Source organism: Odocoileus virginianus, chromosome 24 (assembly GCF_023699985.2).
Source record: "Odocoileus virginianus isolate 20LAN1187 ecotype Illinois chromosome 24, Ovbor_1.2, whole genome shotgun sequence".
NCBI classification, from domain to species: Eukaryota; Metazoa; Chordata; class Mammalia; order Artiodactyla; family Cervidae; genus Odocoileus; species Odocoileus virginianus.
In genome coordinates this window covers 17,692,270-17,704,887 of record NC_069697.1, presented here as the reverse complement: position 1 = coordinate 17,704,887, position 12,618 = coordinate 17,692,270, and the positions used below count along the sequence as shown (strand labels likewise).

Here is a 12,618-nt window from a genome sequence, read left to right as displayed (position 1 = left end):
TAATGTTCCCTCACAGGCAAAGCCAACCCCCCCAACCTCCCCCTACGTCTGGCTATTTTCAAGAAGAGGAAATTCAGTATAGTGTACATGCCTAATAGGCATCAGTAACTGTCTTTGGTTGACATTGTCTATTGATTTTTAGGTGCCATGGTAGAAAGCACTGATTTGTTAAGTCAGGAAACCTAGGGTCTTAGTCACTCTGTGAACAAGTCACTTTCTGTGTCTCTGAACCTGTTTCATCTCTCAAGTGAGGTGGTTGAACTAGAAGTTCTCGGAGCAGTTCTGATACTCACTGCATGCCTGTTTCTCCTAACTTCCTTAAGAAATGGCTGTTAACACTTATAAGTTAATACATGTTGGTGGTGTTCTATCTTTTGTGTCTTCTGGAGCATTTGTTCCTGTTTGGTATCATTCTCAATCAGTTTTAATCCAATTTTAAATAGTTATACTTTATGAAAATAAATACATTTAATAAGATCTATTTTCAGGGCAGCCTTGAAGGTTTTCTGAACTTTAGTGTGTTTTTTCCTCATTGAATTCTTAAAGCGCTAATGAAATGTAAACTACTTTTGCATCATATTAGATCACCAATTTTCATTTTATTTGAAATAAATATAATCAATATGAGTTTAAGTAAGTCTGTATGTATATGTATATCAAAGCATGGTTGTATAATTCATGGTCTTGAATGTCTTAAATAAAATTTGCAAATATAATCAGGTTATTTCATTCAGGGAAACGTTTGCCCTTCAAACTTAAATCTTTTGTGTAGCTAACAGAAGAATGTTTTTTGTTCTGAGAAAGAAGGCCTATGATGGACAAGATTCCATTGCTTCATTGGTAAAGATAGTTGGCTCTTGAGTGCAGCTTTTCATTCCTTTTCTGTGTTGAAGTTGATCAGTTTCATTGTATTTTGATATGGTTTGTTTCTAAGTTCTCTCCCCTGTGTTGTAGCTTATTTCAACAATTCCAACTAGCCGTTTAAAATTCCTCAAAGAAGCTGGTCATGGCACACAGAAGGAGGAAATACCTGAGGAGGAGTTAGCAGAGGATGTGGAAGAGATTGATCACGCTGAGCGGGAGTTACGGCGTGGCCAGATCTTGTGGTTTAGAGGTCTGAACAGAATCCAGACACAGGTATGGGCCTGGTGGAGAGGTAGGAGAGACGATGCGAGCGGGAGCCAAGGGCCTTTGGGGCTGGGGAGGAGGTTTGAATGTGCTCCTTCGCTTCCTTTCTAGCCTCCCCAACCCACAGAACTTACTCTTTTGAAAAATAGTCCTGGTGCCTGGAATGAGTGCAAGTTTTAACTGACCACGAAAGAATGTGTCCGTATGCCCCTAAGCTCCTTTTCTCCTAGCTTTTTTTCCACCCCCTTCATCTCCAAATGCTCCTCTTGCCTATTTATCTGCTCTGTAAAAAGTGCCTTTTTCTTTACTTTTTATATGTTGATAGATGGAATGGTCCTTTCTCTTGTTCTCTCTCTCTCTTGCTGAGCAAGCTGTCACAATCTCTGATTCCTTGCAGATGGATGTAGTGAATGCTTTCCAGAGTGGAAGTTCCATTCAGGGGGCACTAAGGCGGCAACCCTCCATCGCCAGCCAGCATCATGATGTAACAAATATTTCTACCCCTACACATGTAGTGTTTTCCTCTTCTACTGCTTCTACTACTGTGGGGTGTGAGTGTGTGTTCCTAAGTGCATGAAATTAACATTTCCTACTCCACACACCTAACGTTTCTCATTTTCTCCTTAATGTTTAAATTCATTGTTCAGGCTTTTCATAAAGCTTTCTTTTCGTAAAGTGGATTGAGACCTCAAAGTGTTGTCGTTGTTGTCGTTTTATTTCTTAGAGGGCTAGATGACAGGCGGAACAATTGCAACCAAAGATCAGACATGAAATCTTTGTCTCTGCGCTAACTCTGATAGTTAATATGGGGAATAAAACTGTAGCTTAGAATTTGTGAAACTACTATAAATTTTTGAGTATATGCCTTTAAACATGTTCCATTCTGCATGATTCCCAAAAGCATGTGATTTGAAACCGATCTAACAGAACCAAGAAATTGTGTTTTTAAAGCTGAAAGTGAAGCTGGTGCCTTGACTTGTGTCTTGCTCGGTTTAGAGAGTAAGTTGATGTGCTGAAGAGGGGTTCTGAGCACACACCCAGGTGTTTTTGCCTTCTCAGACTTCTCTGGTGGCTCAGATGGTAAAGCGTCTGCCTCCAGTGTGGGAGACCCGGGTTTGATCCCTGGGGTCGGGAAGATCCTCTGGAGAAGGAAATGGCGGGCACCCCACTCCAGTACTCTTGGCTGGAAAATCCCATGGATGGAGGAGCGTGGTAGGCTACAGTCCATGGGGTTGCAAAGAGTCAGGCACGACTGAGCGACTTCACTTCACTCACTTGCCTCCTTAGCCTGGACTTTGTGGGCTTGCTGTGAATTTTTTATTTATTTTGTTTTGAGGTGGATACCCTGTAGAAGCGTCTAAGTTCTTTGGTATTTATGTGAGGTTGGTGTTTTTTTGTTTTGTTTTGTTTCATTTATACAATCAATGTAAAATTGCTTCCTAGATAAGATATTCTATTGAGTTTTCCAAAGAAGTAGGGAAAATGCATTAAAAGTTTTTTTTATTCATTTTTTTTTTTTAAGTTTACTCAGATCTCCCACCACTGCCCACCTCCTACCTCTTGCAGCAACCATTTGTTTTTTTAATATCTGTGAGCTTGGTTTTGTGGGGTTTTTTTTTTAGATGTCACATATACATGTAAGAGAAATCATATGTGTCTTTCTCTGTCTGATTTATTTCATTAGGATAATAATGCTCTCAGGGTTCATCTGTGTTTTCACAAATGTCAAGAATCCCTTCTTTTTTATGGTTAAATACTCTTCCTGTGTGTGTCCACCATACTTCGTTTATCCATTCATTCATCAGCTAACATAGTTGTTTCCATTTCATCCTCATAGATGTGAAGTGATACCTCACTGTGATTTTGACTTGCATTTCTGTGATGATTAGCAATATTGAGCAGCTTTTTATGTACCACTTGGCCATTTATATATATTTTTTTGGGGAAAATGGCTGTTCAGATCTTTTGGTCATATTTTAATTGGATTATTTGGGAGTTATGTTATTGATTTGTATAGATTTTTATATATTTTTTTTTATTATTTGCCCCATATCAGGTACATAGATTTGCAAATATTTTCTCACATTCTGTGAGAACAAAATATTGCCTTTTCATTTTGGTCATGGTTTTCATTGATGCATAGAAACTTTTCAGTTTGATGTAATCCCACTTGTTTATTTTTCCTTTTATGCTTTTGGTGTCAGATTCAAAAAACTGTCATCAAAACCCATGTCAAGAAGCTTACCATCTATGTTTTTTCTAGGAGCTTTATGGTTTCATGTGTTATGTAAAAGTCGTTATAATTCTGAGTTCATTTTTGTGTATGATGTAAGATAGTGGTCCAGTTTCATTCTTTTGCATGTGGTTGTCCTGCTTTCCTAATACCATCTACTGAAGAGACTGACTTTCCCCATTGTATATTCTTGATTCCTTTGTTATAAATTAATTGATCACATATGCATGGGTTTATTTCTGGGGTCTCTGTTCTTGTCTGTTGATCTATTTATACAAACTCATGCCAATATCATACTGTTTTAATTACTATATCTTTGTAATGCAGTTGAAATCAGGGAGTGTGATGACTCCAGCTTTGTTTTTATTTCTCAAGATTGCCTTGGCTATTCAGGGTCTTCGTGATTCCATACAAATTTTAGGATTGTTTGTTCTGTTTCTGTGAAAAATGCCATTGGAATTTTGCTCAGGATTACATTGAATCTGTATTGCTTTGGGTAACATGCACATTTTAACACTATTAATCTTTTCAGCCTATGAATATGGAGTATCTTTTCATTTATTTGTGTCTTCAGTTTCTTTCATTAATGTTTTGTAGTTTTCAATATACAGGTCTTTCACTTCCTTGGTTAAATTTATTCCTAGATATTTTATTATTTTTAATGCAATTGTAAATGAGGTTTGTTTTCTTAATTTCCCTTTCATGTAGTTATTAGTGTAAAGAAATATAACAGATTGTTGCATTTTAGTAAACTCTCCAGAAGTCTTATAACCTTTATCATCCTTACTCTGAATTAGCTTGTTGATTCCATGGTGGATTCTTAGTATATTGGAAACATTAAAGATATAAACACACCCACCCCTCATCCGTACCCTCCAACTCAATTGAGATACCTGATTTGGGCAGTGACTTATCTTTTCCATTTGCTCTTTAGTCAGTAAAAGACTAAAGAGGAATCTAAGGAAACGTTGTTGTTCAGTCGCTCACTTGTGTCCAAGTCTTTGCAACCCTATGGACTTCAGTACACCAGGCTTCCCTGTCCTTCACCATCTTCCAGCGTTGGCTCAAGCTCGCATCCATTGGGAAACTGGGGAGAGGATAAATTAAGGGAGAAAACAATGCTGTCTTAAAAAAAAAAACAAAAAACTATTCACTCAAGAGTCTACCTATTCCTTGTTTGCTTAAGTAAGTTTCATTTATTATTTTTGACAGTGTTGCACAACAGGCAGAATAGGAACTATCCCCATTTTACAGGTGTGAAAGCTGACTTAGAGTTTACATGATGTGTCCATAGCTAATAAGCAGAGGCAGCATGATGTAGGACAAAGGGCAGCCAGGTGCTGAAAAGACAAACTGACCCTGAAACTTTAGATATGTTGTATCTTTAGGGTGACTGACTTTAGGCTGTTACATTTATATAGGTGGACAGATGGGAATCTTCCTCTTAGAAGTTACCATGCCACCTGCCTGAATGACATGGAATAGGCAGCCTTATGCCTTATGCCTGGGACGGCTGATGTCACTTGCATCCCTCCCTCTTCTGGATTTCACATGATTCCTGGCTTTCAGGGGCATGTTACCACTCATGCCTTCACCTCCTGCTCTTGCTGTTCACTTTGTTGTATTTCATAAACACTGCAAGGCCTACCACATGCTCTGGAACCTCCCGCCTTTGTTGTCTAGGGAGAGAAGCAGATGAGGAGATAGGAGTTTTGACATGGTGATGAAACAGTGTTATAACAGGGTCTTCACCCCTCCCTGAGAAGTCAGGGAAAATTACCTAAGGAAATGACTCGCAAGCTGACCCCTTGGTAGAATTTGTTGGTTGAGGAAAGCAGATCCCAGCTGATGTAGTTTAAAACTAAAAAAGTAATGAAATGAAGGAGTTGATGAGGCTGGAATGGAAAGTAAGCTTCCATTTATATCCACAAGAAGGAGCCAAACTGAGACTTAACCTTGATATATTTCCTCCCCTCAAAACTGAAAAATTTCAAACTGATAGAAGTTGAAATGTTTAATCCATACAAAATCTCTTTGCCTGGATTTACCACTTCTTAATGTTTTATGATGTCTGCTTTATCTTTATAATATAAATATATACCATTTTATCTAATAACAGTCCATATTTAGATTTCTTCAGTTGCCCCCAAAATGTCATATATTACAGCTTTTTTGATCCTGGATCCAAGAAAGGACATTCAATAGTGTATGTTATGAGTCTCTCTCCTTTAACCTGGATCCATTTTCTCTACCTTTATTTTTCATAACATTGATTTTCTTTTTTAAAAATCCAGGCAGATTGTTTTATAAAGTGTCCTACATTCTGAATTTGATTGTTTCCTCCTGATTAGCTTTATGTTAAACTTCTTTTGACAGGTTTTATCTACTAGGTGGTATATATTCTGTTGATTTTTATTTCAGCAAAATTTTAAATAGTTTGCTTTTTTCACTAGATGTGGTATCATATGAACTGTATTTCTCTGTATAATTGTGTCCCAGGCTTTATATTAAATATCAAATCAATCACAAGCTCTGTTTTAAGTCTTACACACCCACACCTCCTGCAGACTCTTTTCTGATCACAGCTGTGTGTGAAACCTCTGGGTTGCTGGGTACAGGTAGCCAGAGTATTGGTGTTAATACATTTCAAGGAAGGTTTAATTTTATCACTGGCTTCCTGCCCTAGTAGAGAATAATCTTAGGAACATCTATGTCAAACTTCTTTGACTCTTCCGTTTAACTTCTTTTATTAATTGGAGTATAGTTAATTTACAATGTTGTGTTAGTTTCAAGGGTACAGCAGAGTGGTGGTTATACATATACATCCATTCTTTTTCAAATTCTTTTCCATTATAGATTTTACAAGATATTGAATATAGTCCTCTGTGCTATGCAGTAGGTACTCTTTGGCACTTGACAGAAAATATTTTTCAACTCCTATTCCAGATAATTAAAACATTAGCTATTACACAGGTCTCACTTTGAGAAAATTCTATGTACAAAGACACAACTTTGAAAAGCAACCTAGAATTTTCTTTCCTGTTGCAAAGTATCTTTTACTTTACTACTGAAATTCTTTAATTTATGGTGCACATAGTAAAAGTATGATGACAAATTTCGGAAAAAATCAGTCTGTTGTAGAAGGTAAAATAGAACTGTCTCCTGTGTACCATGTTTTGGTCAGTAATATTCTTTTCTCCTATCAAAAGTTAGGATTATATTTAAGAAAATGGGTGGTTTAGCATGGTACATGATCTTATTGCTAGATTTAATGTAGTATTTACCTTAGTAATCATTTTCAGTTTCCTAAAATTACTTTATTATTAATAACCATTTCAATGTATTGTTTGCCATATGTGCCTCATGCCTTGAATTTTTTCCTCTCAGTAATTTATTCTTTAAAAATTTTTCTTAACATAGGAATTGTTGAATTTTCCTTAAATAGTGTTGTACATAGTAGGTCTTAATTGCTATTAAAAGAATAGCATTTAAAGACTGGATTAAATAAACAGTAGGGGTTGGATTGCCACAAATAGGTAATCAGTTTCTGCTTAAACTGATTTCTGGTATTAAAATAATTTTCTATCTACCTACAGTATAATGCATGCAATTGTGCTTTTTCATTACTCAAAATTACTGTTGTACTGTGAGAATTTTACCTATAGAAAGTTATAGAGATGAGAGCAAATATAACTAGCTCAGTGGCATGCCTTAGATCGGGTGCTTTCTTATTTAATGAGTAGGAAGTAAAACAAATCTGTTCCAGTGACCCCCTAGTTAATCTAGATGTTATTTTGTGTACTTAATATGAGAACTGTTTTTTTGAAAATTGTATTGCTTTGGAGCATTTCTGCTTATTACTTTTTACACTCTGCTCCTCCTGGAGCTTTGCTAAGCTCCCAGGTCGCTCATTTACAGCCATAACTTTCTTCTGAACTCTGAATATTTTCACTTCGGTTATTCCGTAGCCCCCATGTTTCAAAAATTGATTTATTTTCCCCATGATTCTTGTACTGTCTTCTACCCAGACTGGTCAGAACAAAAGAGAGACCTCAACTGCTTCTCCAGCTCCATTAGCAATACCAGCAAACAAGTCCAATAAGCAGCAACCTCAGAGTCGCATTAAGCAGTTCACCGCGCGCCGGATAGGCTGGCTGGTCCTCCAGTTCGTGTTCTCGTGCCTACTGGCCACTGACAGCAGTGACATGGGAGTGCAGGAATCGCTCCAAAATCTTGATTTCAGTTCCTTTAGTTAAAGTCTCAGAAGTGGGATCTGGAATAGTCAGATGCATATGAGTAGACTGGGGATTACCAGGGGGAGGGGGAATTGCAAGATGTTGTTCAAGGGGTACAGAGTTTCAGTTATGCGAGATGAATGAGTTCTGGAAGTCTAATATATAGCATGGTGACTCTAGCTAACAGTACTGTACTGTATACTTGAAATTTGCTAGGAGAGTCCAACCTCAAGTGTTCTCAACACACACACAGATGATAACTATGTGGGGTAGTGAATATGTTAATTACCTGGATTGTAGCGACTATTTCATGCTGTAGATGTCTATCAAATAGTCTTGTATGCCTTAAATTATGCAGTAAAAAAGTAGGCATAAATTTTTGCATTTTTTTTTAATAAATTGAAATATCCCTGTGAAGAAATTTATTTTTTGAATACCGTTGTTTTATGAGGTGATTTTGGTGACTTATGACTTTAGCGATCTTTCTTCCTGAAGTGTCGATGTCAGTTACATCTGGATAACTGACGTTTATAATAAATAATGATAATCCAGTTATTTGGATTTTGTCTTTTTTTCTTTAAGTGTTAATGGTACTGGATTGACGAGACCCGAGTCTGCATGTGCAGTGATGTGTTTAAGTTGATTACTCACTGTCCTCTTTTCTCCCATGTAGCAGAATTCTGAGGAGGAAGATGAATTGTTGGGCTGCATGTTTAAGGGTGAAAATGCTAGAATACTTTATGTCTTCTCCTTGGGAAATTTTTCACGGAAGAACCTCCAAGTTTTTTGTTTTATTTTAAATCTGTTCTTTCCAGTGGAGTATAGTACATAAAGTTATTTAAGTTTTATTATTATAGAGAAAAACACTAACACTTTATAGACAAATGGCATATACTCAAATATTTATAGCTGTTTAATGGCATTTCATAGATATTTATTTGGGTTTTGTCTTTTATTTTTATTTTTTTAATTAAGGGCGTAGTGGGGTAGATGTGAGTTCATTGTGGCATTCAGCTTATATTTGCTTGGCTTTTTCATAGTCGGTGACTCCCTAATTCCTAGCATGATGAGTAGTAACCCTCTGTGCTTGACTTCGTTTAACTTATTTGAATTGTTTTTTAAAATTATATTTCTTTTATTTAAAAAATCAGCTAACGCTTGTGTATGGTTAATTTTATGTTTGTTTTCTCTTTGATTTTGTTTTCTTAGGGAAAAATATCCTATAAAATGGCTATTAAATTCTTAGCCAGTTGACAATGAGATATTCTTAGTATTACTTTGAATTCTATACCCTTTAATTCTTAGAGTATGTGGTTTTGTTGTTCTGTAGTGTCCTACTAAAATATTCATTTTTTTTACAGTGTATTGCAAGTTCCACTGCATTACATGCAAATATGATTCACTCATCCCTAGCTGTTTGTGGATTCAGACTCATAAATGAACCATTTTTAAATTAAGGAAACAGCGTACTGATATGTTTCTGTGTTTTCTGATATTTACAGATTCGAGTGGTGAATGCATTTCGTAGTTCTTTATATGAAGGGTTAGAAAAACCGGAATCAAGAAGTTCAATTCACAACTTTATGACACATCCTGAGTTTAGGATAGAAGATTCAGAGCCTCATATTCCCCTTATCGATGACACTGATGCTGAAGATGATGCTCCTACAAAACGTAACTCCAGTCCTCCGCCCTCTCCCAACAAAAATAACAATGCTGTTGACAGCGGGGTTTACCTTACAATAGAAATGAACAAGTCTGCTACCTCTTCATCCCCAGGAAGCCCACTACATAGTTTGGAAACGTCACTCTGATTGTAAGCTGAATGTTAACACACTAGCTGCATTGTAAAGAAACAAATTGAAACTGGGTCTTTTCACATATTGTGACAGACAAGATAGTATTCTTGTCTCTGGACTTCAACAGAAGACACACTTGTACGAATGTAGATTTATTTTTTTAAAAAAAAAAAGCAAAGCTTTCTGCCAGACTGAGGGTGCTTTTTGGGGGGTGGGAGAAATGAACTGACAGATGAACAGTAACTCAGCATAAGTCGACCTGTGGATCATCAGTAGAACCTAAGAATGGTCCTGAACAGTATATTAGCAAAATTTTAGTTGATCTCAATCCTTGATGGGAGAGAGGGAGGAGTAAAGCTGGGCAAGCAAGCAAAGAGCCCTGGATCATTGAATTGATGCTTTAATTTCTGCTGTTGGCTGTTAATAATTTGGATTATTTATGTTTATAAATGATGCAGATCTGTTTACAAGGTTTGTAGATACTTTTTTTGTTCCTGTTCATAGATGGGACGCTTCCTTATAACTGACGCAGAGATAAAATTAGTCCTTCAAATACTGCTGTATTTTCAGGAAAAAAAGGGGGGGAGGGGTGTTTCTATTGAAACTGTACTAAATTTTTGCCTACAATTTACCTTGTTAAATACTGTAGATAAATTGCTAATACTAATAGCCAAATAGATAACACTAATGCTTTGTTTAAAAAAAAACAACAAAAAAAAACAAAACAAAAAAAACATGAGCAGTGGTGTTCTAATGAAGTTATGGCATCTGTCTTAATTAGTTTCTTAAATACATTTACTACTTAATGGTTTTGAAACAACTGTTTAATTTTTAAAATTTTTGAAAACTTGCTAATAACCTTTGTTCAGAATTTAGTAGATTGTTTAATGCAGGACATCAATGACATAATGAAAGATGCTTGAAATGCTTTTGTTATTTCAGGCAAATCAAATTAAATCAAACTATCAAACTACAAGAGAATTTTAGTCCTTTTTGTTTTTGTCTAAACATGTTAGTTCAGTGATGTCTTGGTGAACTGTGAGTGAACTGTATTGATTTTATTTTTTTCTAATAAATCCTTAGAAATCTTCATAGAGCATGAGGGCTGTTGGCATTTTGAAAAAGGTTAATAAGTAGAAGCATACATGTTTTCCTTTTGTTTTTGAAACTTGTTTGTAAACATAAATAAATATGCCCTTTTATTAAATAAATACACAGCAATTTTTTTTAAAAAGAACTTTCAGCTTCTTTACTCAATTCTGCCTATGTGATACATCGGTCTGTTCTCTTTAACTGCAATTGGAATAAATTTCAAGATGGTAACAGCCCCATGAGGTACCCTCTTTAATTCCTTGGTGGCAATCTACTAGAACCAGATTAAGAAAATCATTGCAGTTTGACATGTTCTTCATAGAGTTTATTTAGTTGGCCTAAAATAGTCTCAGAGTTTAAAAAAATAATAATAGCGACCGCCGTTGTCTTTGATACATTTGTTTTCATTCTTAAGTGGCCAAATAACAAATTAGTTAAAATGATAATGTGAAAAGATGGGAAAGGCCCTAAAAATATATATTTAGATATATTACTTAACCATATGCTGGAATGCCTGTCTCTAAGCCAGTTGGATTTTTTTTAAGTCTTTATTTTTGTCTGCCTTCTCCCGCCTTTGGCCTCTGTCTTTACCATTTAGGAACTGGCACTGTTTAGGGCCCAGATTTCACCAGATACACAATCCTCAGGCTGACATAAAGTTTACGAGGACTACTACAACATTTGAAAATGCTGACCCAGCAAAGAAACATTTAGTTGATGGTGCTTGATATTTTTGGTGGGTGGGGGAGAATCTTTTTCTCTCCATCAATCCTTCGCAGTTATCCTCTGCAAGACTTAGAAACACATTGGCTCTGTCAGCATTTGTAATTGTACATTACTCATCAGGTATTTAGAGTGAATCATACTGTAAAAAGAGGTAGCATGATATGCTGGAAAGCGTACTAGGCTAGGAATCAAGACCTGGTTTCTAGTCTGGGTTTTGCTATTAATGTGCTGCATGACCTTGGGAAAATCGTCTCCCCTACATGAGGGTGGTGGACTAGACTATCTTGACGAACCCTTTTCAACTCTAAAAATTTATCCTATCAACTGGAGAGCCTACAAGGCATAGGGAATAGAGAAAAGGGAAGCGTTTTCAGTTTTATTTTTTATTTTGGTTACGCTTAAATATGAATGTAATTACCAAAAGATATAGACGTGCATGTGCTTTGGAGGGTTTGTATTGAGCTTTTACAGTATTCATTTTTCAACTCAAGGCAATGGCTTTTTACACCAACTCTAATCCATAAACGGGTCTTATGACATCCATGAAGTAGTAGCAAGACATGCTTAGTGTGTATTTCTCTCTTTGAGACACTGTAATTTCTACCAGAAATTTCCAGAGCATTATGTAAGTAGGAAAAAATGCAAGCAAGCTGTTAAAGATCTTGGATCCCATTATATAGGATGTATAGCTGAAATCAGCCTCTGTAATTCAATCACTTTTTCTCTCTTATCCTCTAACCAAAAAATTGTTTAATTTTGCATCCCAAATGTTTTTAATCTTTGTATATTTTTTAAAAATCTTTTTCTCCTCATCATTGCCTTTTTTGTGGTTGTAAATAGACTTACTTGCACTTTGAAGATGAGTTACTCCTTGTCATCTTATAAATATGTGATATGGTAATTTTCATAACAGATGTCAGTTTTGAACCAAGAAATGGCAATTTGTTTATAAGAAAAAAAACTGGCTTCATTTCTGTGAAACTGCTCTTTGAAAATTTCTTTTTACACGTGTAAGCCAACTGAGATACCGTGATGCTGTTGATTTCTTTCGATGACGCTTACCATCTATTTTAGCCACTGAGCCTTTTATTATTTGTCTATTTGTAAAGTTTATTTGTCTTAACTCATTTAATAAATATACTGTTTATCTGTTTCTGAATGGGGACTGGCTGAACTTTTTGAATATTTGAGTTAATCTGAACATCATATTTTGAAATTACTTTTTTCTACTTGAAATTTTAAAAATCTAATTGAGAATTCTGTAATGTACTTGAAATATTATGGTTCTGTTACAGTGAATCAGCATCCTAATATTCATGATCCTGTCCCTAGAATGAACGTGGGTATGTTGTCCATTCTCTCATGCCCACCATCTTCAGTCTTTGTAGCTCAAGAGTTAATTTCT

At 35.8% G+C, this 12,618-nt stretch overlaps 1 protein-coding gene across 4 annotated transcripts in view; it reads left to right on the top strand.

Annotated features, from left to right (window-relative positions):
- ATP2B1 (ATPase plasma membrane Ca2+ transporting 1) overlaps positions 1-12,372 on the top strand; it is a 122,117-nt gene extending 109,745 nt beyond the window's left edge. For 2 of the 4 annotated variants that reach the window (XM_070454313.1, XM_020882462.2), the window contains exons 20-22: positions 955-1,137; positions 1,526-1,612; positions 9,099-12,372. In XM_070454313.1, coding sequence (XP_070310414.1) covers positions 955-1,137; positions 1,526-1,612; positions 9,099-9,410 — 582 coding nt within the window. In that variant the 3' untranslated portion in view covers positions 9,411-12,372. Of the gene's footprint in view, positions 1-954; positions 1,138-1,525; positions 1,678-9,098 lie in introns of all 4 variants that reach the window. The other 2 variants (XM_070454315.1, XM_070454314.1) reach the window with 2 other exon arrangements.
- Positions 12,373-12,618: the final 246 nt, after the last annotated feature.